At 48.8% G+C, this 26669-nt stretch overlaps 1 protein-coding gene across 2 annotated transcripts; it reads left to right on the forward strand.

Moving 5' to 3' along the window:
* Positions 1 to 429: 429 nt before the first annotated feature.
* EXTL1 (exostosin like glycosyltransferase 1) lies at positions 430 to 26669 on the forward strand. 2 transcript variants are annotated; one of them, XM_036744249.1, is made up of 11 exons: positions 430 to 2516; positions 9890 to 9983; positions 11086 to 11193; positions 12989 to 13108; positions 14289 to 14421; positions 15864 to 15970; positions 18600 to 18695; positions 20432 to 20518; positions 21462 to 21622; positions 23513 to 23684; positions 24972 to 26669. In XM_036744249.1, the coding sequence occupies exons 1-11, from the start codon at positions 1681 to 1683 to the stop codon at positions 25140 to 25142; spliced, it is 2085 nt and encodes a 694-aa protein (XP_036600144.1). In that variant the 5' UTR covers positions 430 to 1680; the 3' UTR covers positions 25143 to 26669. The 2 variants fall into 2 exon arrangements, with proteins under 2 accessions (XP_036600144.1, XP_036600145.1); XM_036744250.1 differs by having other exon boundaries at positions 23513 to 23669.

Here is a 26669-nt window from a genome sequence, read left to right on the forward strand (position 1 = left end):
GCCAGAGCTCGGTATTAGGCACCGGGGATCCGAAAGGGCAGAGGTGATTGTGCGCATTACAATCATCGAAGTCCTGAGGAAGACGAGTTTTGTGGCCTTGGCCAAGCATGTTAAACTCGTGGAGCCTCAGTTTCTTCTTTCGCAAAATGAATATCTTATGTCATTCTAATGTCCCTTCCAACTCTAGGCTCTTTGATCCAACGTGTAAAGAGGCAGGGATTGGGATGATGCGGGACGAGTCCAAACGCTAGCTCAAGCTGTCTGAGGACTGCCGGGTGTGGACAGCGCTCTCCCTGGGGGGGTCAGAGGGCTGGTTGGGAAGGGGTTACTGGAAGGCTCCGCCTCTCTGGATGCAGAGCCAATCAGGGCAGCACAGGAGGAGCTGGGTGGGCGCTCAGAGAGGGGGTGCGTTTTAGACGGAAGCACAGCTGCTCGGCGGTCGGAGGGGCTAGGAGCCAGGGGAGTCTACCGGGGGACATCGGAGCAGCCGCCGGAGCCCGGACTTGGCTGGCGGGCTGGACGCGGGCAGGCGGCGGCAGCGACTCCAGTGGGGTTCTAGAGCGAGCGTTTGGGGACGCGGAGCCAGAGACTCCGGCAGCCTGCGGAGGGGCAGCGGAGGTGGCGACCGAACCTGCCGGGAGAGAACCGAGGCGGCGGAGGCGAACTCAGGCGGCGGCAGGCAGCAAGCCCGCGAGAGAGGGGAGTTCCCTGAAGACAGGGAGGAAAAGAGGGTCCTGGTCCGGGGTTGGAGAGCAGGGGTGCGGGCACTAGGGCGGAGGGGGTCACTGACACCCCCCTCCCCGGGAGCGGTCCTAATATTTCTACGTGGTTGGGCGGTTGCCCGGAGATCCATCCCTAAGGTGGGCATTCCTAGAGTCATAGGGAAGTGTGAGCATCGTTCCTGCTGGGGTAGGACCCCGTGGACCCAGTGGTCAACAGAGGTTATAGGGGCTGCCTGGACTGGAAGAAGAAAATCTGGTACTACCCCCATGGGACTCCCTCTGCTCTTCACCTCACTAAGAGCCTTGGATCTGAGAGTCCTGGGTAGAGCCTGCCCTGGCAGGGGGTTCTGTACCCTGTCCTAGAGACTCCTGGTTCCCCACGGCCCGGAAGGAAACCTACTCCCTGAGTGAAAGAAAGCTAAGGGGAAATCAACTCATCCAGTAACTTACTGCTTGACCTTGGGCAAGTCACTGAATTTTTCTAAGCCCTTTTTTCTACTCTTCACAATAAGGGGATGGATTAGATCACAGAGGTCCCTCAATTATTTGGAATCTTTCAGAGCGGAGTGCTGTGTCCATTGCCCCCGGTTTCCTCATGGGCATGACCTGTAGACTTAACTTATGGCCTTGCTCTCTGCCCCTCGTGGTCTCCACCAACTGACCTGGTTCCTGCTAAAAGTTGAGTTGTATCAGATTGGGCAGGTGCCCTGGGACATAGGAGGTAGATGAGACAAAAGGCATTTGGCTCAGTCCTGGAGACCAAGGCAGCAGAGTTCCGTGCCATAGGGAGTAGGGAGATAAGGATGGAGGACTGGATTGGAGCAGGCCCCTTTAGGTAGAGAAGGGGAGCTGAATGGACCTTGTTCTTACCTTTCCACCTCTGTGAAGCCCTGTTACTGTACAGTATCCCTCCCTCTTGTATACCTTCCCATCTGATCCCAGGTAACCTAATGGACATATGCAGTCCAGGAGAAGGAAATATCTTTGGCTGATACTTTCAGCCTCCTGGCTCCTCCTTGTCCTCTTAGGGGCTCCCCGGCTCCGACAGCTTGCCATCCCCCCTGGCCTGAGACCCAGGACGCTGACCCGCTGGCCCCAATGGCTGGATCAGGAGCTTCTACTGAGTTTCGTGGGGCCTGAGGAGCTGACCAAAGACCCCTGCCCACCCTCCTGTAACACCCACCAGTGGCAGAGCCAGAGGCTTGGCTGCCTTATGGAGACATGCTTTGACACCTCCAGATGCCAGAGCCAAGGCTTCAAGGTGTTTGTGTACCCTGTTGGGCTGACCCAACCCATCTCTGAAGTTCACCATAAAGTCCTGGCTTCCATTGAGGGCTCCCGATACCACACGGCCAACCCTGAGGAAGCTTGCCTCTTTGTCCTCCCAGGGGATGCCTTGGACCCCCAGCTGCTCCCACTATGGAATGGAGGGCAAAATCATCTCATTTTCCATCTCCACCCAGGCTCATGGCCTGATCTGGGATTTGATCCTGGGCAAGCCATGGTGGCTAGAGCCAGCCCCACACCAGAGACCTTCAGGATTGGCTTTGATGTCTCCCTCCCCCTCTTCCCCCAGAGCTACCCACAGAGGGGTGGAAGTCGAAGCCAACTGGCCCATCTTATTCCTCCTCCTGGAGAAGACTTGTTGACCTTTGAGGGTCAGCTAGACATGTGGATCACTGGTTCTTCCAACCAACGGGACCAGAATTCTATCTTGATCCCCAGTGATCGCCACAGTGAAACCGTCAAAGGACACAGGGACAGGCCATGTAAGCAGGACCACACCACTGAGCAGTAAGTCCTGCCTCCCCTTTCCCCTCCCACATACTTCTGGAATACCCTGAGGGGCCACAGAGGGAAAGGGAAATTGGAGGGAGGCAAGAAAATGGTACCAGGAGAACAGGATGTAAGGAGAGAAGCTAATGGGAAGAGTGCTGAAGGATACTGGGGAGTAATGAAAACAAACCTGGACTTGCTGGAACCCCAAACTGGTAACATTCTAACTGTGGGACTTTGGGCAAATCACTTTCCCTTTCTGGATTTCACTTTCCCCAGCTGTAAAGTAATTGAATTGGGGATCTCCAAAGTCTTTTCCCCATCCTCAGTTCTATGATCCTATGATTTGTAGAGTTTAGGGAAAATTTCAATTCAGGCAGTGAGGCCTCAAAAGGTGTGGCCAGGAGGATAGATTGTAGACTCTCTGTCAATTCAATTCATCAAATATTTAGTAAGCCACTACTGTTTACAGACTGCTGGACTAAGAACTAGGGGAAATACAAAGATGAATAGTTCTCTCATAGAGAACTTATAAAGCTTACAGTTTTTCCCCCTGGACAAAACAAGAGAAATGATTACTTTATTCCAGCCTTAGACTACTACCCTCCCTTCCCTGTCCCCAATACCTCCATTCCCCATGATTCACATAGAGAAAGAGGCAAGGGAATGTGTAGGATGGCATCTAAAAATCAGGTTAAAATGTTTGGAGTCTCGAGCTCTTCTGGGCATCAAAGGCCATGATATTCTGATCCTGCCCTCACTCCCCACCCCCACTAAGGAATGAGGGACTCTGAGCAGACCACCTCCTCAACCAAGGGGTATAATAATGACCACAAGGATCATCTTCCCTTCCTTCACCAGAAAAAACTGAGGTGTGAAAACAGAAAGTAACATGCTTGGGAATGAAGGCACCCCCAAGCATGTTAAGGAAGGAAGGATGCTTCCTTCCAACTGGAAAGAATCTTAATCTAGTTAAGCTCCTCTCCCATTTTACATAAGAGGATACAGAGGCCCAGATAGTAAATGGCAGAGTGAGAACTTGAACCCAGGCCTCTGGAATTTTTTCATCCCAAGTCTAGTGTTCTTTCCACTGTAACAAACCCCCCCTAGAACTGATCCTTAGTCCAACCTGAACCCTTGGGGTAGATAAGAATTAGGGGAGGGAAGAGTCTTCCCAGTCCAGCCCATTTCTGTCCCAGCTGTCAGAGAAGGACCTGAACAGCTTTCCAGAAGGGATTCTTCCGTTTCATCGGTGTCCATATGCCAACTGGAAGATACCCTCTGCTTGAAGGAATGAGTTACCTTGGAAATTAGAAAGTGACCTTTCCCATTGGAGGTCTGCAGGCAGTGACTGGATGATCACCTGTTATAGACAGTTTTCTGGTATAGCTTGGACTAGCTGACCACTCCCAACTCCTAAAGTTCTTAGATTCTGTGAGCCTCAGAACCACTTGGCAACCAGCCAGAAACAACAACTGGTCAACAAGCGTTGACTAGTACCATGGGAAGAGCAAAGGATTTAGAATCAGGAGATCTGGGCTTGAATCCTTGCTCTGATGCTTCTTAGCTGTGTGACCCTGGACAAGTCACTCTACCTCAATTGCCTCATCTGTAAAGTGGGGATGACAATAATACTTGCATTACCCTACAGAATTGTAAGAAAAATGTTTCGTAAACTGCAGATGGCTATAAAAATGTGAGCTGTTGGTGTGACCAAGTATTTGTTACGTGCCGGGCTCTCTGCCAGCCTCTGGGGGATGCAGAAAAGTGTAAAACATGAAAAATAAATGAAAAATGAAACAGATCTGGGGGCTTTAGTGGAGTACAAGTTCTAGACTCATCAGAAGTGGGATCTTGGACTTTGTAGGGAGAGGCACGGCTTCCAGGAATTGGAAGGCCATGGTGAGTCCCTCTTTCCTCTGTGTTCATCAGAAAACATCTGGAGTGCTGCGTTCAGTTCTTGGGACAGTTTAAGAAGGACATTGATAATCTAGAGCTCGTCCAAAGGAGGTCAAATGTGATGGTGAAAGGTCATGAGTCCAGGTCATTTGAGGATCAATTTAAGGAATTGGGAATGTTTAGTTTGGAGAAGAGAGGACTTAGGGGACATTATGAAGAGGAAGGAGAAGCAGTTAAAGATGACAGGATTGGAGCCTGGAAAAGTGGTGGGGCCATTAAACAGAGTAGTGAAGCTAGGAGGAGGAAGTTATTTTGGGGGAGGAAAGATAATTTAGTCCAGTTTAGGACATATTGAATTTAACATGCTCAAGGAACATGCAGGAGGAGCTGTTCAGTCGGTAGTTGAACATATGGGTCGGGAGTAATAGTAATGGTAATAACCTGTGTTTTTATAGCTTAGTGAGAGAGGTAAGGGCTGGAAGTCAGCTTTAATTGAGGTGGAGCTCAATAAAAATAAAAACAAAAGCTCTGTGTTGGAAAAAGTATAGAGTGAGTAGGGCCATCAATTGTTAAATGAGGGACTGGATTTGTTCTGGGGCAGAAGTAGGAGCAGTGGATGGAAATTACAGAAAGGCAGACTTTATCTTCATGTGTAGAAGAAAACCAACAGAACTATCCCAGAATGGCATGAGTGGTCTCCAGAAGGCAATGAGACTCCCTATCACTGGAGGGCTTCAAGGAGAGGCTGACTGAGCATTTTGTTGGTTGTGCTGTAAACTGGAACTCCTGCTGGGGTGTAGGTTGGCTAGCTAACTTCTGGGGTGCCCTCCATCTCTGAGGCTGTATGAGATTAAAAGCTGGAGAGCCCAAGGACAAATCCCTAGGAAGTGCCCACATTTATGATGTTCCTATGGGAAGAGATGGAAGATCAGTGAAGGAGGCCAGGAAGGGATAGTCAGAGAAGTAGGAGAAAATGAAATGGTTTGGAATTAGAGAAGCCAAGAAAGGAGCAAAATTAGACCTCAAGTAGTAGATAAAATGCTCTATTAAAGTTAGGAAGACCTGGGTTCAGATTCTGTTTCTGATACTAGCTTTGCAACCATGTGCAAATCACTTAGCTTCCCTGGAGCTCTTTCCTCCTGTAAAATGGAAACATTGGATTAGAATCCAGGGGTTCTTAATTTGGGATGTGTGAACTTAAAAAATGTTTTGGATAACTATTTCAAAATAATTGACTTGCTTTGTAATCCTATGCACTTTATTTATTTATTGGAGGCAATAGGGGTTAAGTGACTTGCCCAGGGTCACACAGCTAGTAAGCGTCTGAGGTCAGATTTGAACTCTTGTCCTCCTGACTCTAGGGCTGGTTGTTCTATTCACTGCACCACCTAGCTGCCCCTTGTGTTTTATTTTGAACATTAAAAGCAGCATTCTGAAAAGGGGTCCATAAGTTTCACCAGACTGCTAAATTAGGGGTCTATGAAACACAAAAATAGTTAAGACCCCCAGGTTAGACTTGAAAGAACTCCTTCTTTGGTAGGCATTGTAGTAGGAACCTGAGGGAGGCCACAGAAGACTGAGCATTTTTGCAGAAAAGAGAGGCCTCTGCTGTACTTGGGAGAGCAGAAACAATCACCCATCCCTGGCAGGGGGGTGGCTGAACAGTCTGTTTTTGGAGCCTCCTAAAGGCTGACTTGTAAGGAAAGGGTTAAATTCATGCCTTGCTGGGGTCACTCAAGGACTCTGGGGATGGTGGCTTTCCTCTAGGACCAGGCCAAACTTGAACCTGGCAAACCTTAAGTACCTCCCTCCTCCCTCCCTCCCCTGTCCTCCCTACCCCTCCCTCTGTTAAAGTAATGGAGCCTAGCTATTCTGGGCTCCCCATCTCTCTCCCAGGAATTCGTCCTGGGGCCAAGTACCCACAGGACTCTGTGGCTATTTAGGATCAGGTTCTGTTAAAGGGCCCTGATACCCTATGGATGGAGAAGATGGGAGTTCGTGGTTCTTGAAATTCCACCTCCTCCAGGAAGTCTGCCCAACACATTCAAAAACAGTCAGGATTACTGTCCCAAGCATGTACCTACCCAGTTCAAGAATCTGTCTCTGATGGGGTTACAGGGGAGGGTCCTGGTACAGAAAGTGGTTGCCATACTTAGTGGTTAGGACACCCCCAAACAGCTTCAGCTATATTTACTAGCCTGTTATAGTTCTGTCCACAAATACAGCTTAGTGGGAAAGAAATTAGATCAGTTTGTGCCCTTCTGTGTAAAGTCATAGGCATAGAGCTTAGGACACAGAATGTCAGAGCTGGGAAGGGGGAAAAGAAACAAGCATTTATTAGATGCCTACTGTGTGCCAAGCACTGCGCCAAGTGCTTTACAAATTCTATTTCATTTGATCCTCACCACAACCTTGGGTCGTAGGGGCTGTTACCCCCATTTTACATTGATACTGAGGCTGACGGTGGTTAGGTGACTTGCCCAGAGTCACACAACTCATGAATTCCTGAGGCTGGATTTAAACTCAGGTTTTCCTGACTCCAGGCCTAGCTCTATATTCACTATACCCCTGGAGGGTCCCAAGGGTGAACAATGTCAGAGTTGGACGGGATCTTAGAACACAGCATGGCAGAGCTGAGAGGTCCCTAGAACAGGGAATGTCAGAGCTGGGAGGGCCCTTAGGACACAGAATGTCAGAGCTGGGAGGGGCCTTAGAACACAAGCAGGCAGAGCTTTGAAGGCCCTTAGAACACAGGATGGCAGAGCTGGGAGGGGCCTTAGAACACAGAATGTCAGAGCTGAGAGGGCCCATAGAACACAGGATGTCAGAGCTGGGAGGGCCCTTAGAACACAGGATGTCAGAGCTGGGAAGGGCCCTTAGAACACAGGATGTCAGAGCTGGGGGGTGGTTCTTAGGACACAGGATGTCAGAGCTTCGAAGGCCCTTAGAACACAGGATGTCAGAGCTTTTAAGGCCCTTAGAACACAGGATGGCAGAGCTTTGAAGGCCCTTAGAACACAGGATGGCAGAGCTGGGAGGGGCCTTAGAACACAGAATGTCAGAGCTGGGAGGGCCCTTAGAACACAGGATGTCAGAGCTGGGAAGGGCCCTTAGAATACAGGATGTTAGAGCTGGGGGGGGGGTCCTTAGAACACAGGATGTCAGAGCTTTGAAGGCCCTTAGAACACAGGATGTCAGAGCTTTGAAGGCCCTTAGAACACAGCATGGCAGAGCTGGGAGGGTTATAGATTTATCTCTTGAGTGACAGTGTAGTAAAGTAGATAGAATGCCAGTCTTGGAATCAGAAAGGCCCATCCCTGACATACCAGCTGTGTGACCCTGGACAAGTCCCCCTTCAGTGCCCTAGGCAAACTCTTATATTCTAAGTGACAGAGGAGTTGCTCTCCACTAAGAATTCCCTACAGTGATGAAGCCCTAGGTCAAGATCCTTTTATTTCCTCCATGTTTCAAGAGGCGTGCCCTAATTTAGTTTTGCTCTGGACTGGCCTTGCTGTGAGACTGGGCCTGTGATAGCATGGATGGTCTGTGCCTCAGTTTTCCTCAAGCCAGAGGCAGCAGGTCAGAGACCGACAGGCAGCCCAGGAAGGCCATATAATCTGAACCAGACTCTTCTGGGCTCCAGGAACTGCCTGGGTAAATAAGCTTAGGCAGAGAAAGATCCCATTCCCAGCCCCGCCCGCCTTTCTCTTCCCTACCTCCCTGCCCAGCCTCACTTTCCACTCAGCACTAGGCTTTCGGGTCAGAGAGCTCTTGGGAGGAGCTGGGAGCAAGCCCCCGGACCTGTTTCCCAGCCTCCAAAGGGACTGCCAAAACAGGTTTTTCTCAAGAGGGTGGGGCTGGCAGGCCAGACTCTTTCCCTGAGGGCCCCCCCTACCCCATCTGTGCTCACTAGTGGTTGGGCTGGAACTGTTGGTAGCCATGGGACCAGAGGCTTGGTGACCCACTTTTTATGCCTCTCACATACCCTGTTCTCTTTGATGTGGGGGTTCTGGACCTTTTCTTTCTCTTCGTGCTATAGGGTAAGAACACTGGCTTTAGAGTCAGAGGATCCGAGTTCGAATTCTGACTTGGCTATTTGCTAGCTAAGTAACCTTGAGCAAGTTGACCTCTGGGCCTGAGTTTCCTCTATAAAATGAAAAAATTAGGATAAGATGACCTCTAAAGGTCCCTTCCAACTCCAAATTCTACGATCTGACATTTCCCATGTCTTCCTGATTCCAAGGCTGGCATTCTATGTGTAACTTTGGAATAGTTGCTACTTCTCTCTGAGCCTCATTTTCCTCATTTGCGAAATGGGGATAATGGTCCTGGAAATACATACTTTACAATGTATTGAGAAAATATGACTCTCCAAGCCTTAAAGCACTGTAGAAATGGTCACTTTCTATAGTTATTGGAAAAGTGGGGGAACTGTGCGTGGTGAGGGTAGAAGCCTGGAGCTTATGGTTGATTTCCAGATTCAGCTGTGTATAGGGTGAGATGGGAGAGAGCTTGTCCCTAGGACTCACTCAAATGAATCTAGTGGACAAAGCCCAGTCCAGGGAGCCTCTGGCCTTGGGGACAGCTGAACCCAAGGCAGCCTGGCTGACTCCATCAGTCCCCCATGGCCGAAGGGGTCTGGAGTTTCTGGGACTTCCCTGGATTCCTATATAACTCCCAAGTGCCCATCTCAGACCTCATAGGTCTCAGGGGAGGGCAGGCGCTGGGTGGGGTTGCCTGTCCCCTCAGCAGACATACACACACACACACACACACACACACACACACACCCTTGAGGCGTGTGTAGCCCAGGGAACAGAGTGGGCCTGTGTAGGCAACACAGGCTTCCTGTGTGGTTGCTGAGCCAGGGGGGTTGGGGGGAGTTAGGGATAGGCGAGGGTTGGGAGGTGGGAGTAGGAGTGTAACCTCAGCTTCCATACAGAAAGGCCTTTCATAGGTTTGGGCCATTGAGGAGTGGGAGGGACATAGGCTGGACTTGGGGGTTAGGACTGATTACTCAGGTGAAGGGGCTGTGTGTATATATACACATATATAGTTTTGTGTGTGTGCGTGTATGGGAAACATGGTTGTGTGTAAGTCAGTATGTGGTTGTGTGCCTATGTTTGTACATTGTGGTATGGCCGTACATGTTTGTAGCAGTGTATGGTGAGCTGCCCGAGTGTGTGTGTACATGTGTGTGTACATGTGTGTGTGTCTGTATGTCTGCATGTGCATACTCTATACTCACATCTTTGAGTCTCAGTGGCTGGTGTAAGAGTTCCCCTGTGTGGTGGTCATTGGGGGTGGGGAGTAGAGTTCAGATGTCAAGTCAACAAGCTCTTTCCTGAGCGTTGCCCGTTGCTTCAGGAGAGACAGAAGGTCCTCTGTGTGTGGTTCTCCTGGGGCCTCTGTTTTTTTTTTTTGTGGGGGGAGGGCTGGGGAGAAGGGGAGGAGAAAGGCCACCTTAGAAACGCTCAGTATCTATCCCTTAGGTCTGAGGATCAGAAACGCCTGTACAACTCTACCTTCTGTTTCATTCCCCGGAACTGCCACCTGGGCTCCCTCCACCTCCTCCAGGCCCTGAAGGTACCACAATGTTCCCTTTCCCCAGCTTACCCTCTTCTCCCCTCCATGCCCCCCAGCTGCTTCCAGAACCGGAGGCCCTAATGCATCATATGCTCAGTAGGAATCAACAGTGGGACCTGGTATCTCCCCAAAGTTTCTGGAGCTCTTGGGCTGGTCTAATAAAAGCAGTGTCCAGTCTGAGGGAGCCTCTGCTCTGGCCAGACTGCGTCTGGAGCGTTGAGATTTTAGGGATTTTAGGAAGGATATGGCTAAACAGAAGGTCCGTCAGAGAAGGCTTGGCAAACATGTCACATGAGGATTTGGATGAGGGAGCTTGGAAGGAAGGGTTAGCCAAAGAGAAAGCTTAGATGCCTTCAAGCAGCTGAAGGGGAAGGGCAGAACTAGGAGCTAGAGAGGCCATGGTGGGCATGGAAGATTTTGAGTGGCAGCTCTCACGTCAATCAACAGAAAAAAATTGCTAATAGCTAGGGTTGCCTTTGGAGGGGTAGTGAGTTCCCTGTCACTGGAGATCTCCAAGCACTCCAAGGTCATGCCTTGTTGGTGATCCTAGAATTTAAAGCTATGAGAGGTTGTAGAAGTGATACGGGCCAACCCAGGCAATGAGGAAATTGAGACCCCAGAGAAGTTTGGTGACTTACCCAAGGTCACATGGCTAGTTAGTAGCTGAGTAGGACCAGAATCCAAGTCTCCTGATCTGAGACTCTGTGTTTTTTCACCTTGAGTATACTGCCTAGAGTAGTCTTGTTTCTAGAAGGGGGGTGCACCAAATGCCTTCGGAGGCGTTTGAGTGTCTGGTTATAGAGGGAGGCTAGACCTGAAAAATCCTGAATCCTGGAAAGGACTGGGCTCCTGTAGGCACTGGCCACCCTCCCTCATGTCTTGGGGCATTATAAAGCCCTTCATTGGAGCTACAGGAGACTCTGGAGGAATCTTGGCACATATCCTAAAGCCCCTTCCTTCTTATCCTTGTCCTATGATCGATGATGTTCTGGCTGCACTCTCTTCATGAGCCCCTCTCTCCTCTCTGACACCATCAGCAGTGATGTAAGGAGACTCTGAGGCTTCCCCTGATAACGTCCCCCTTTCCTGCTTTCCTTTCCAGGCAGGATGCATCCCTGTGCTACTGAGCAGGGGTTGGGAGCTTCCCTTCTCCGAGGTCATTGACTGGGGCACTGCAGCCATCATCACTGATGAGAGGCATCTGCTTCAGGTAAAGGGGAGACTGGGACTGGAATAGGCTGGCTTCCCCAGAGACATATGGGAGACCCAAGCAACCTGACTCAGAGTCTGAGGACCCTCCCCCCTCATAATGATCTTCCAAGACCAGCAGATATTGGGGCTCTCTCCTCTCCCTAGAGCTCTCCTGGGATAGAACACTTGGACACAGAAGGACAGAGACAGAGTCACTTAGCCCAGTGGTATCAAACTGAAAGAAGTGGAGGCAACTAAAACATACATAGGAAGCCCTTCCTGCTGCAGATCAACTTAGAAAACCACACATGAACATTATCTAGGTTCTATTGTATTTTTATTAAATATTCATTTCATCAAATATTTTATTAAATATTTATTTCATCAAGAATTTTATTAAATATTTGTTTCATTAAATATTTTATTAAATATTTGTTTCATTAATTATTTTATTAACTATCTATTCAATATTTCTCAGTTACATTTTAATCTGGTCCAGGCTGCTTAGGAGTGTTGCTTGTGTTTGACATCTTGGATCTTGAGGGTGTGGAAGAAGCCAAGAGGAGACCTGGCCTGGAATCAGGACACCCGGGTTCTGGTCCTGGCTCTGCTCCTAATTCAAAATTAGAGGGAAGGCTGATGCACTAGACAGAGGCAGGATGCAAAGAAATCCTGACAGGCTTAAGTATGGGGTCAGATATGATAAGATTAAATTTAATTAGGATAATAGCTAGCATTTATATAGTATGTTAAGGTTTCCAAAGAGCCTTACAAGAATTATCTCATTTTATCCTCATAACAACCTTGGGAGGTAGGTGCTGTTACTATCCTCACTTTACGGATGGGAACCTGAGGCTGCCCAGCGACTGAAACTGGATTTGAACTCAGGACTTCCTGGTTCCAGTTCTAGTCCAAGTACCACCTTGCTAGGATAAACGTGAAGTCTCACAGGAGGGTTCACAAAATGAAATTCATAAATTTCAGATGGGAGAGGTATAATTAGATAGCAATTTGAAAAAGATCTAGGGGCCTGAGTGGGCAGTAAGGTTAATAGAAGTCAGCTGAGGGATTTAGCAGCTAGTAGAGCTAACGTGAAGTTAGGCTTCATTGTTGTCGTTCAGTCATGTCTGACTTTTCGTGACCCCATTTTTCGGTTTTCTTGGCAAAGATCCTGGAGTGGTTTGATATCTCCTTCTCCAGCTTATTTTACAGATGAGGAAACTGAGGCAACAGAGTGAAGTGACTTGCCCAGGGTCACACAGCTAGGAAGTGTCTGAGGCCCGATTTGAACTCAGGTCTTCCTGACTCCAGGCCTTGCCCTCTCTCCACTGCATCACCTAGCTGACTCCCAAGGCTTCACTGAGAGAAATGTAAAGTCTATATGTAAAAGGGAATTATTGTTATTTTTGTAATATTACAGATTTTTAGAGCTGGAAAGGGCCTTAGAAATCATTAGTAAGTATCATTCATAAGGAAACCAAGAGACAAAAATGAAGCAGATATTAAAGCATACGTGGTTTTCCTAAGTTCTTGGGGCTGATACAGTGCACAGAGAGGTTGGGAGGGATCTGGGAATGGGCTGGAGAAGGTTGGGAAGGGAAGAGAAGCCGGCCTGGGTCTGGGAATTGGCTGTAGAGTGTCAAGGCAATGGAGAGCTAGTCCGAAGCTGTATCATTGCTCCTCAGTCTCTCCCCTGCTGAGTTCTTTGGGCCAGAGAAGTGATCTGTGATTATGTGTCAGTGATGGAGCTGGGTCTAGATCCTGGCCTAGCTCTCAGCCTGTCCTTCCTTGAGTTTCTCTGTGTTCCCCCTCAGATCAAGTCAGCCCTCCAAGGGCTGCCCCCTGCCCGGGTCCTTGCCCTCCGCCAGCAGACCCAGTTCTTGTGGGATGCCTACTTTTCTTCAGTGGAGAAGATTGTTCACACCACCCTGGAGGTGAGGCCAGGCCCCTGAAGGGGGTCGAGGCAGGTTGGGGGGAGGTTCCTGTCCTGTAGCCCTCCCTCTTTTAGCCCGATGGTAGTTGGGGTGGGGGGAGCACAAGTCTCACACCCGTCTTAAGCTGCAGAGGGTGCTATGGGGACCAATGGGAGTCTTTGAAAATGTTTGTCTTGCTCTTTCAGCCATCTTGCAGCGCTGCCACCATGGTGAGCGTGAATGTCCTGGCAGATGCTCTCAAAAGCATCAGCAATGTAGAAAAGCCAGGAAAACGCTAGGTTCTCATTGGGCTGAGCTCTAAAGTAATTGGTTCTTAACTGTAATGATGAAGCATGGTTATGTTGATGAATCTGAGGTCATTCACGATCACAGAGCAGGAAAAATTGGTGTGAACCTCATGGGCAGGTTAAACAAGTGTGGTGTAATCAGCCCCAGACCTAATGTTCATTTGAAAGATCTGGAAAAGCGGCAGAATAATCTGCTACTGCCCTGTCAGTTTGGGTCTATTGTGCTTATGGCCTCAGCAGGCATCATGGACCATGAGGACACAAGACGAAAACACACAGGAGGAAAAATTCCTGGAGATTCTTTTTCTAAGGGTGTAAAACACCCATACAAATAAAATCCTCCAATGGACAAAAAAAAAAAAAAAAGAAATGTTCATCTTTAGCTTGGTATAAGAAGTTGTCATCTAAACATTGGCATTGTTCTCTTAGGTCATTTTTTTTCTACCTCTGATATCTCTCCTTAGGGGAAAAAAGCACTAGAACCCTGACACGTGCCAGGGTGACCCTGGACATATCTCATAGCTTCTTGGTGCCCCGAGTCTATCCAGTCTGCATGGGGTTCATCTACATTGGTGCTGAGCATTTCCTCACTGGCTATTTCTTTTACTGATAAAATCACAGACCTAGTTAAAAACAAAAATGGAACTGAAAACCCCATGGGTAGTTCGAAGCAGAGCCAGGATTTAAAAAATCCTTTCTCAGCCAGACTCTGACAATTGCTAGCTGTATAACCTTGGGGAAATTCCTTACCCTTTCTGAAGCTCCAATGCCTCATGTTTAAAAGGAGGGTCTGTTCCTCACGCTGCCTGCCTCTCACAGGGTGTTCTAGAGAGGGGCACTTTGTAAGCTTAATGGTTCTAAGGAAGTGAGAGTCCTCACGGCTTCTCCTGCAGATTGTCAGAGACAGAATCTTTAGAGCAGCCTCCCGGCCCTGGCTGCTGTGGAACGCACCTCCTGGGGGGCTCCTGGCCCTGCCCACCTTCTCCACACATTTGGAAGACTTCCCCTTCTACTATCTACAACGTGGTATGTTGCTCCTGGGCACTAGACCCCTGTAAACCCCCACCCCTGCCCCCAATCAGACACCACAGATATCCCCTCCTCCTTCACAAAGATCATGCCCAGGTTCCCCTGACCCAAAGGCCTTCACAGACACCAAAACCATGGCTGGAAAGGGGGAAATATGCAGGCTTGTGAGTCAGAGTGCCTAGGTTAAAATCCCAGCTCTGCCAATTGCTCCACATGGGACCTTGGGCAAGTTACCCTTCCGGGCCTGTTTCCCTATCTGTAAAATGTGGGGGGGGTTGGACTAGATGGTTTCTAAAGTCCCTTTCAGTTCTAAATCTGTGATTCTATGAGTCCCCCCACCCTCAGGGACCACCCCCATATGCACAGCAGTAATGATAATAACATCGATGATGATGATGATGATACTGAGACGAATACGCTTGGAGTCAGGAAGACTTTTGTTTACATCCTGCCTCAGACACTTACTAGTTCTGTGACCCTGAACAAATCACTTCCCTCAGTTTCCTCGTCTCTTAAATGAGGTGACAACAGCCCTCACCTCACAGGGTTGTTATGAGGCTCAAAACCCTGGAGTGCCATCTATGTAAATGTGGACTATTTCTTATTATGCCGTAGGACTCCAAGATTGTAAAAATGCTTTCCTCACCGAGACAGACCCTGTGTTATCATTATCTTTATGATGATCTCCCTGTAGAGACCCAGGGTCCCAGAGAGACCATTCCCATAGAGGCAGCCACCTGGCATCCAATCCCCAGGATTCATTCACACACACACACACACACACACACACACACACACACACACACACACACTCCACCACCCCTACCAGCTAGGTCCCACAGAGACCATCTTCCTGAGGACTTCTAATCTGTGTGACCTTATGCAAGTCATTTCATAATAATAGGAATACAATAGCTGATATTATTTATAAAACTTTAAGGCTTTCAGAATGCTTATACGCCATCTCATCTGATCCTCATGACACCATAAGTAGTTGCAGCAGGGATTATCCTCATTTTACCGATAAAGAAGCTGAGGATCAGAGAAGAGAAGTAATTAGTTCAGGGTCACACAGCCAGCAAGTTTTTGAAGCAGGATTCAGACCTACATCTCTCCTTGTGTTAGGTCCAGTGCTTTTTGTAATATATTATGGGTTGGATTTGACTTTTTCCTAGCTCTGAAGTCTCTATTTCCTTCCCCCTCCTCACGTTGGTACTGAGGACCCCCAGAAACGAATCCACTGAGTAATCCCAATGCTCCCTTTGGAGAGCTGCCTCCGAGACCTTCTAAGCTGATCAGAGATATCGGCTCCTCAGCTCATCACCATGGAGATGCCTCTGCCCCTCTGGGACTCCATCCACTCCCCACCAGCACCACCATCACCTCCCCTGAACCAGAGCTCCCTAACGGCATGTCTCCATCTCCATTCCACTTCCCAGGCTCCCGTCCCTCTGGCAGATTCAGTGCCCTGATCTGGGTGGGGTCCCTGGACCAGCCCCCCCTGAAACTGATCCAGGAAGTGGCAGGCTCCCAGCATTGTGCCCAGGTCTGTCTCTTCCCCAGCTGGGGCCATGGAGGGGAGAGGGAGGCTGGAAAGAAGCAGTGGAGGGTGGGGCCCCCTTGGATTACAGAACCCCAGTGAGAGTTGAGGGATAATCCCCAAGGGGGGATTTTTCACTCCTTCTGGGTGGGGGAGCAAGGTGAGACTGTAAAGCTTCATCCGGCCCCTGCCTTTGACTGATAACACATATCATAGCTTACAGAATGCTGGAGTTGGAATGGACCTGGAGGGCATCTTGTCTTCACCTGTACTCAGGAATTCCTTTTTTGTTATTCCCAACAATTGGTCTTCAGCTGCTACTCAAAGACCACCAGTGACAGGGAACTCACTTCCTCCTAAGGGCAGCCCATACTACCTTGGGCTGGCTCTAAGTGTCAGGAAGTGTTTTCTTTTTTAATAGAACTGACATCTGCTTCTTCCTCCCTATGTGTTCTAGTTTGCCAATGTTCCTCCTAAAATGTGTCAAAACTTAATCTTACACAATACAACAGGGTCGTTAGCTCCCTTGCTTGGGATATTATCCCCCTATCTTAATATCTCATTAATATTTGTGGGCTGCCATGTCACCTTGTTCAGTCATTGAGCATGAAGGCCACTGAGAACCCTAGATCTTTTTAATAAAAAAAAAAAACAATTATTGTCCTCAAGTTCTTCCCCTAATGAAGAAATTAGCTTGGCAACCTTGGAAGGGATTGTCTTACCCAGAAGCCTTGGGAGTGAGAGGGCAGATGGGGTTCAATGACCAGAGAAGGAAACCTGTTGGAGGGAAGATAACTACAGAGACTCCCCCCAAACAATAATTCAGCACCCACTATAGAGCTCATACTACATACAAGTGCCTGAGAGGAATATGGATTCAGGATTCAGCACATGACATACTATGTGCAGGACCAGAGAAGAATCAGGCACTGTCCCTGATTTCCTAGACCTCACAACCTATTAGAAAGAATATGTGTTTATAAAAGACTAGGATAAATGAATGTAAAAAACATTTATTAAGTGCTTCCTGTATACTAAGCTCTGTGCTAAGCACTGGAGACACAAATAGGAAAAAAGACATCTTTTTCCTCCAGAGGCTTATATTTTAATTAGGAAAGAGGGCTCCTTAGGAGGCAACAGTTGATCAGACGGGGTCTGGGGTGGTGGGATGTAGTGACGGAGCAGATAGAAAGGCCTGAGAGAACTGTGGTTGGTAACTCCCTCCTCATAGAATCAGTATGATCAGCCAGATCTGCTTCAAAGCCAATGGAGCTGAAGGGGTCTGAGACCCACTACCTGGGGAAGGAGGATATAGGCTTGAGAGCTGGAGTGGAATAGGATTAGACTGAGTGGATTGAGGTTGGTGGGTGCTAGGTACAATCAGGGCATTCAGAAGGAGGGATCACATATGACTGGTGGGGTAGATATATCTTCCTACAAGACATATTTGAGCTGAGCCTTGAAGGCCAAGTGGGATTTGTTTGTTTGTTTTTCGGAGGCAATTGGGGATAAGTGACTTGCCCAGGGTCACACAGATAATAAGTGTTTGAGGCTGAATTTGACCTCAAGCCCTCCTGACTTCAGGGCCATTGCTCTGTCCACTGTACCACCTAGCTGCCCCTCAAGTAGGATTTTAAGAAGTGAAAGCAGCATGGCTGCTTTGTGGTGCTCGGATTCAGGATATTCCAGTTATATTCCCAATTTCAACTCTGATTCAATGGAATAGGTCATCTCCTTTCTTCCATTCTCTCTTCTAGGCCAGTTTTCCCCATCTATAAAATGGAAAGAATAACCCCTGCCTCTCACTGAGGGAGAAGAAGCAGAGAGTTAATTTGGGTTAGATGGTCCCTTCTCGTCCTGAAGGTTGATGTTCTTTGTTGTAAGGTCCCTCTGAACTCCAGCATTCCATGTTCTAGATCCATTCTAGCAATGGTGTTTCATAATCTAGGACCTTCTTGAGGACAGCATTCCATGTTCTAGATCTGTTCTAGCACCAGCATTTTATCACTGAGGTCCTGCACAACCCCAGCATCCCATATTCTAGATCTAGTCTAGCGATAGTGTTTTATAACCTAGGGCCTTCTCAGTGCCAGCATTCCATGGTCTAGATCTGTTCTAGAGCCAGAATGTTATTGTCAAGGTCCTTTTCAGCTCCAACACTCCATGTTCTAGATTTGTTTTAGAGACAGTATTTTATGATTCAGGTCCCTCTGAACTCCAACATTCCATGTTCTGGGATTCCTTCTGGCACTAACATTCAGCATTCCAAGGTCCCTCCCAGCTCTGACATCTGTGTTTCTATAACTTTGGAAGAAAATAATGGTACAAAAATCAGGCTAAAGACAGAGACCGAGTAACTGGTGGAAACGAGGAACATCTATTACTACTGGTTGCTTCCAGTTGTCATGTCATCAAATTTCAAGTACAATTCTAGCTGGTTGCAGACCTGGCCAGTGGGCAAAGAGCTGCTGTTATGAGTCAACAAACAGCAGGCTCCCCCACTCCAGAACCGGAATAATAAACAATAACAATAGCCCCTCCCCATCCACCTTCCCTATCCCTGAGGGGCTCTGAACTCCCCCTGCCCCACTCTGAGCCCTTTTCTCCCTTTCCCCATCCCTCCCTTCTCTCATAGATTCTGGTCCTCTGGAGCAGTGACAGTCCTCCCCCATTCGGGGGGAAGTGGTCCCAGACTACAGTGCCCCTGACGGTCATTGAAGGAAGGAAGAAGGTAAAGGGAGACTGGAAGACAAAGAAGGTAGAAGGAGTATCCTCCTTCCAACTCCTCCCCTTGACTGGCTTGTTCATTTATTGATTCCACACCTATTAAGTGCCCAGGGAAGGGAAAGAGCATTTAGATAGCACCTACTGTGTGCCAAGTACTATGCTAAGTGCTTTACAAATATCATCTCATTTGATCCTCACCAGCCTCTGAGGTAGATGCTTTTTACACTTGAGGAAACTGAGGCAAACAGGGGTAAGCAACTTGCCCAGAATCACATAGCTAGTAAGTATCTGAGGCTGGATTCGAACTCATGATGACAAGTCTTCCTAATTCCGAGCCTAGAGCTCTATCTACCTAGCTGCCTAGGGAGTGTATTCATTCATTCAGCATCTCTTAAGCAGCAGGGGATCCGTGGGCCTGGCTGTGACTTGGCCCTAAAGGAAATAAATAGATAAGACGCTTTCCCTGACTTATTGGGACTCACAGTCTAAAGAGATTGGGGTGGAGGGGGTGGCGGCTGGCGGGGAGAACAACATACAAACAACTGTGTACAAACAACACATACATAGCGTAAATGGTGGGGGGTGGGGCAGTCTCAGAGGGGAGGCACCAGCATTGAGGAAAAGCTTCCTGTAGAAGGTGGCATTTGAGTTGAAAGTTGTAGGAAGCCATGGAACCCAGGAGGCCAAGATTGGGAGGGTATTTCAGGCGTAAACAGCAAAGTGAAAAGACCCAGGGTCAGGAGAGGGAGAAACCAGGAGCCTCCAGGAGCTACCAGAAGCTACCAGGAGCCCAGAGTCACTGGATCATGGAGACCATGGAGGACAGGAAGGTGTAGGAAGACTGGAAAGACAGGAAGGAGCCAGGGTGGATGGGGCTTTAAAAGCCACACCAAGGACTTTGTATTGACCCTGGAACTAATATTTACTTTGAGTGTACACTCCAGTTTACCAAGTAGGAGGGCTGGCATGGTCAGACGTTTGATTTAGAAAGATCCCTTTGATAGTGGAGTGAAGGATCAACTGAAGTGGGGAGAGGCATGAGGAAAGGAGACTGGTCACTATTCCGTCTATGGAGTGCTGATAAATCAAGACTAACACTCCAAGACCTAAACTCAGCACACCCTTGGGCCTGAAGAAGTCCAAGGTGCTGGGAATAATTGATTATATGCATCTGTGAAGACAGATGGGAAGGAGGCCCATCCTGGGAGGTTTGGACAGCATGGCCTAGTGGGAAGAGCACTGGTCTGGGAGTGCGGATACCTGGGTTTTAGGCCCAGCTCTGTGACCTCAGGCAAGTCCCTTAACCTCTCTGGGCCTCAATATCCTCATCTATATGTAACACGGAGGATTTGGCCTAGCTCTACGAGGCATCATTGTACGGTAGAAAGAACACTGGATTCGGTGTCAGAAGATAAGAGTTCAAATCCTGCCTCTGGTGCTTACTTCCTACCTTATCTTGAACAAATCATTTAACTTCCCCAGGCCTCAGTTTCCCTATTTGTAATATAAGGGCACTGGAGCTGATGGTCCCGGCTCTAAATCTATAATCTTTTGATCTGCGATCCTATAAAGTACCTTTCAGAAATTGTCCAAGGGGGTTCCAACAGGCAGGAATCAGGGCAGAGGGAAGGAAGGTGATCAGGATGGGGCTGGGACAGAGAGGGAGGGGTTTTGCTAAGGGGGTCTCCCACCCCTGCCTCTACTCACAGGGGAGTAACTCCTGTTTTCTTCCTGCTACAGAAGAGCGACCGGTTCTTCCCTTACAGCACCATCAGCACTGACGCCATCCTCAGCCTGGATGCCCACAGCAGCCTTTCAACCAGTGAGGTGAGGTCTAAGGGGGGCTAGTGGGCTCCAGGCCATGCTTAGCATCCCCATCATGCTTAGTGACACTGGAGGACTCCCCTTAGAGAGGGGAGGAAGTGTAACTGGAGAAGGAAGAACACGGGACTGGGAATCTGCAGACCTGGGTTCTAGTCCTAGCTCAGCCACTGAGTCACTGAGTGACTATAGGAGTCCCTTTATTTCTCTGGTCTGAAGCTTCTCATTTGTACAAGAGGGGATTGGATGGTGGGGGAGGGAGAGAGGGGACTAGATGATGAGCTCCAAAGTCCCTTCAAGATCCAGTGTTCTGACATTCCAAGTTCTAAGACCTCTCCCAGCTCTGACATTCTCTGTTCTAAGGTCCCTCCCAGCTCTGACATTCTATGTTCTAAGACCCCTCCCAGCTCTGGCACCCTGTCTTCTAAGGATCCTCGCAGCTCTGATAGTCTCTGTTCTAAGGACCCTTCTGCTCTGAAGTTCTATATTTTCAGGTCCCTTCTAGGTCTCACAAATAGCTTCTGGTTCTAAAGGACCTGAAGAAGTCATGTAATCCATTCCTCTGCCTCCAACACTATTCCTGATAATTAACCAGCTTCTTCATTTAAAAATTTCTAGAAAAGGAGATTTTGGACCCTCTGCATTGGTAAAACATTCTGGTTCTAGATTGCACATAGTTGTGTGTCTCCCTCATTAGACTGTGAACTCCTTGAGAGAAGAGATTTTTTTTTTGGCCTATCTTTGTGTCATCAGAGCTTAGCGTAGCGTCTGGCACATAGTAGGTGCTTTAATAAATATTTGTTGACTTGATTTGGCATTAATGGTTCTGAAAGCTCTTTCAGGAATCTAACCTGGAGCTGACAGGTTCCTTGCTGCCTGCCTTGGCATCTCAGAGAGAGCTCCCACTGGGGAAGCCCTTCTAAGCCTCTCACTGCCATTTCTCCCACAGGTGGACTTTGCCTTCGTGGTGTGGCAGAGCTTCCCAGAAAGGATTGTGGGTTTCCAGACCCGGAGCCACTTCTGGGATGAAACCAAGGGCTCCTGGGGCTACACAGACCAGAGGCCCAATGAGTTCTCAGTGGTCCTCACAGCTGCTGCTTTCTACCACAGGTACTGTCCCAGGAGACAAGAGGTCTGTGGAGCCTCCCCCCAGAATGCTCCAGAGCATTAAAGTGGGACCTGATTAAATCTAAGGAGTCCCAGTCACATTGCTTTGGAGCTTGAAAGGACCTTAGAGTATCAGATATTAGAAAACAGAATGACAGAGCTGGAGAGGGAGAGGTCGCTTAGTTCAATTTTCTCATTTTGTAGACCAGCAAGCTGAGGCTAGTGGGATTGAGGGACTTGTCCAAGGTCCTAGAGGTTTGGACATGGCAGAGCTAGTGTTTGAACCCAGATCCTCTGACCTGACTAGCTGACTAATGGAGATGAGAACCTCTGGGGAGGGAGGGAGAGAAAGTAGAGGAAGAGGAAAAGGAGATGGAGAAAAGGAGAGAGGAAAAGGAGAGGAAGAGACAGAGAGACAAAGACAGAGACAGATTCGGTGCGGGGGGGGGAGAGAGAGAGAGAGATGGGGGGGGGGGAGAGAGAGAGAGAGAGAGAGAGAGAGAGAGAGAGAGAGAGAGAGAGAGAGAGAGAGAGAGACTGTTCCTTTCTTATGATAAAAAGACTGTTGGCTTTGGCTCTGGAGTGCAAGTACTTGGATTCAAATCCTGTCACTGACACTGAACTGTGACTTTGGACAAATCATTTCACTGTCCTAGTCCTCAGTTTCCTTATCTGTAAATTGAGAGGGCTACCAGATGACCTCTAAGTCTCTTCCAGCTCTCTTTCTTTTGATCTGTTTTTCAGAGGGCTTGGAGGCTGGGGGAGGGAGTACACTGTCTGCTGCCTCAGTTGCTATGGAGACACTCAGCCAGGAAGGTTTTGTTTTTTGGACCATTGGGTTTTTCACCATGGAATGGGGTTCAATGGGAAGGAGGAGCAGGACTGTGCAGAGGCACGGCCAGTGTGGCCCCAGCTGCAGGCTGAGTGCCTGCCCGGCAGGGGCAACTCAGGGAGGCAAGAAGTCCAACTCAGGAGAGCTCTACGGGGCTGTCTTTTCGGTCCCAGAAAGAAATTTCAGGCAGCTCCAGCCCCTACCCATAGGCCACATTTATTTAATGCAGTAGGGAGTGTTCAGAAAGCTCTGCGTGCAAATTGAATCCTGTTTTAAATGCATCAAGGGAGTTCTCTGGTGAATCATAGAGTGAAGAATTGCCCCCAGTCCACCTTTTGTATAAATCTGGAGTTTTACATACCAGGTTTGCATAAAATGAGGCACACCCTAAGAGTCACATCCCATTAGCTTACCTAATGAAGTAGGCTAGCTGGAATGCTTCCAAACACTGCACCAGCCAAAGCCCAGCTATGTGCTTGGACGGACTGCACTGACTGTGGAGCTCAGAGGCGCCATCTTCTGGAGACTAACGGAGAAGCTCTGGGAATGCTCAGGGCATGGGCCAATGGCCTGGCCCTTCCCGAACCACTTTCCCTCTTCAGACTCACAGCCCACTTTGGAAAATTAGGAGATTGGACTGATGATCTCTGAGGCCCCCCTATCCCAGCTCTGACATTCCAAATTCTAAGGGCCCTCCCAGCTCTGACATTTTGTGTTCTAAGAGCCCTCCCACTTCTCACATCCTATGTTCTAAGGGCCCTCCCAGCTCTGACATTCTGTGCTCTAAGGGCCCTCCCTGCTCTGACATTCTGTGTTCTAAGGGCCCTCCCAGCTCTGATATCTTGTGTTCTAAGGGCCCTCCCAGCTCTGACATCCTGTGTGCTAAGAGCCCTCCCACTTCTCACATCCTGTGTTCTAAGGGTCCTCCCAATTCTGACATTCTGTGCTCTAAGAGCTCTCCCACTTACGACGTTCAATATTCTATGGTTCCTTTCAGCTCTGACATTCCGTGTTCTAAGAGTCCTCGTGGTTCTATGACTTTGGTCTCTTCCACTGCCCAGGTATTACCACAGTCTCTTCACCTACTCCCTGCCTGCCCCACTAAGGGACCTTGTGGATGAGCTCTCGGCCTGTGAAGATATCTTGATGAATTTCCTTGTGGCTGAAGTCACCAAGCTTCCCCCCATCAAAGTACCACAGAGGAAGCAGCTCCAGGAGGTACCATCTCCACAGGTGGGAAACAGGGAGGAGGATACTGTTGAGGACCCTGGTGGTGGAAGGGGGAGAGTTGGGGAAATCTATAAAAGGAGTAAGAGGTTGGACTATAGAATGAACCTCTCAGCTTAAAAGTCAGGGGACCCAAGTAAGACAGTGCTATTATGGCCTTCCCTTTGAGAAGGTTTGGAAAAGCAGGAGATACACCCATTCACTAAAACAGGCTATACAGGAGGGGCAGAGGTGTGTGTGTGTGTGTGTGTGTGTGTGTGTGTGTGTGTTGGGGGCGTTTCTTCACCAGAATTGTCTGGACTTGGGAAGATTATCTCATTCATTCTCCTGCTTCTAGGCACTGAAACATGTGTGAATCAGTCTTCTGCTCTGATAACATTTTAATCAGTATAATGGCAGATATGGTATATTTATTAAATTTGCCGATCACACAAAGCTGGGATAGATAGCCAACACACTAGATGACACTAGACAGGCTAGAGTATTGGCTTTAATCTAATTAGATGAAATATAAAAGCAGTAAATGTAAAGGCTTATACTGAGGCTCAAAGAAAATCAATTTCACAGGATGGTAGGAGGCATGGTTAGAGGAGACCTTTGGGTTTTGGTGAGCCATGAGCTCCATGTGAGGCAGAGGCAAGATCTTAAGATCATAGATTCAGACCTTATAGGTTATATAGTGAAAGATTCTAAGGAAACTGAGGCCCGATTAAGTGACTTGCCCGAGGCCACCAAAGCAATTTAACCCTCGGTCTTCTGGCTCTGCACATTGGTGGGCTGCATCAAGAGAAGACCCAAGAGTGGACAGTCCAATTGCATCCCATACTGGTTGGCCACTCCTGGAGTGTTATATTTAGTTCCCACACAAACTAGGAAGGACAAGGAAAAATGCAGTGGGGGAAGTCACAAAGCTAGATTTAAACTTTCTGATGATGAGAGCTGCCCATGAGGGGAATGGGTTGCCTATGGAGGGGTGTGGGTTCCCCTCATGGGAGGCCTTCAGGCAGGGGCTGGAGGACCACTTCTCATGTGTGTTATGGTAGGGCTTCGTTTTTTGGATGAGGCTTGGGCTAGGTGGCTAATGAGGTCCCTTCCAACTATGAAATTCTACGATTCTGTTTAAAGTCCTCCTAAGAAGACACCTCCAACCCCCTGCCCCCGTTCTACCTTTTTCTATGCCCAGAAGTTCTCTTTGATGTTTAGTAGAAATCCTTTCTCTTGAAGGGTTGGTTGGGGGCAAAGTTTGGGAGTTGGGTAGCCCACTGTTGTGTCTTAATCCTGCTCTTTCCCTAGTCATTCCAGCGTCCCAGAGCTGAACAGCAGTCGAAGAACTGCATCAACAAATTTGCCTCATGGTTTGGCCGCATGCCTCTGGTGCATTCACAGCTCCGCCTGGACCCTGTGCTCTTCAAGGACCAGGTGTCTGTCCTACGGAAGAAGTATCGGCACTTGGAGAGACTTTAGGTTCCGGGACAGCCTCACCCCAGACATAGCTTCTCAAACTTGCCAAAAGCCCAGTACAGGGTGGAGGGGGGGAAGTATCAGACCAAGTGGGGTGCACAGGGCACTTTCTACGTGGCTCTGAGGACCAGTGGGGACCATGGTGTGGATGAGGCATTGTAGTTAAGAATCTGGGTTCACAACCTCACTCTTCTAATTGCTACACGTGTGACCTGAGCAAATCACTTAACCTCTCTGGGTCTCAGTTTCCTGGTCTGTAAAATAAGAGGGTTGGACTAGATGGCCTCCCAGCCCTGAATATATGATCCTATGACCTATAAGGTCTCCCTTCCAGCCCCAATAGTCAATGATCTAAAACCTTTGGGCCTCCAGGATGGTTCCTTATTGTTTAACCCATCCAGCAGAGCTCATAGCTCCAGAGACATCTAACCCTTGTTTGAGGTGATCTGTAGGTGACTCCCAGGGGAGGAAGAGGGAAAGGGCTGTTATCTGGCTCAGAGGACCCATACCCACTTGGCCCTAGGTCTTTGGAGCCCCGCAATGGAACACCCACCCTACAATCCTTCCTGGCCCCACTAGAGGGCAGCAGCAGGCCACCTGTGTCTGGGCTTCCTAACCTGTCCTGGGCTCCCTTCTTTAGTTGGGCAGCCAGAAAGAGGGACAGGCCAGAGGGGTGTGTCTTACCCCCTCTCCCCCACCAGAAATGGCAGCAGCTAAAACAGAGCTGGGAGAGGAAATGGGAGTACATGAGCAGTCTGCTGGAGCCAGGGAGAATCACAGTCACCATTAAGAAAATCACTGTGCATAAGTTGTATGCCTAGCTGTAACTAGCCAAAACGGCCTGGGGGAAATTCGGGGGTGTGTGTGGCTGCATGTGTGTGGGGGGGCTGCGGGTGTGTGTGTGTGTGTGTGTGTGTGGGTGTGTGGGTGGGTTCTGGGGGGTGTGTATGGACGGGATACACAGAAGCACTGAGGACAGCCCCACTGGGGTTTCAGCCTCTTTGGCATGAGAGCCGTGGGGGGAAGGAAGGGCTCCCCAGAGCTGGTGGCTGAGAACATTCGCATCCCATGTCACTCAAGGATTGTAAAGCCAATTGTGGGGACAGTGGTCGCCTTGAGGCAAAGCCCTCATTTCTTAAAGGTGGAAACAGTCTCTGGGAGGCTTGGTGACTTGAACACATGGCTAAGGAAGCGGCAGGACCTTCCTGTTCCTTCTATTACAGACCACCTCTCCCCTAGATCTGGGAAAGACCTTAGAGATCATCTCAACCAAACCTCTCATTTTAACACATGGGGAAACTGAGTCCAGGGAAGGAGGAGAGGTAGCCGAGTCAGAAGAACTGGATTCAAATTCTGGGTCCACTGATTGCCTCCAAAGCACAATCCTTTACTTCCCGGGTTTCCATCTCCTTATCAGTTAAACAGGGGAGGGGGAGGGGAGATTGACTCACCTATCTCTAAGGTCCCATCCAGCCCTAAATGCTAGGGTGCTGTAAGTGGTCCCATAAATTAACAACAAAACTCTTCCCA

This window comes from Trichosurus vulpecula, chromosome 2 (assembly GCF_011100635.1).
Source record: "Trichosurus vulpecula isolate mTriVul1 chromosome 2, mTriVul1.pri, whole genome shotgun sequence".
Lineage (NCBI taxonomy): Eukaryota > Metazoa > Chordata > Mammalia > Diprotodontia > Phalangeridae > Trichosurus > Trichosurus vulpecula.

Coding starts and splice junctions, on each gene's coding strand:
- EXTL1 (XM_036744249.1), top strand. CDS start 1,681: ATGCAGTCCAGGAGAAGGAAATATCTTTGGCTGATACTTTCAGCCTCC. Junction 9,984..11,085: donor ACCTCCTCCAGGCCCTGAAG/GTACCACAATGT, acceptor TTTCCTTTCCAG/GCAGGATGCATCCCTGTGCT. Junction 18,696..20,431: donor TCATTGAAGGAAGGAAGAAG/GTAAAGGGAGAC, acceptor TTCCTGCTACAG/AAGAGCGACCGGTTCTTCCC.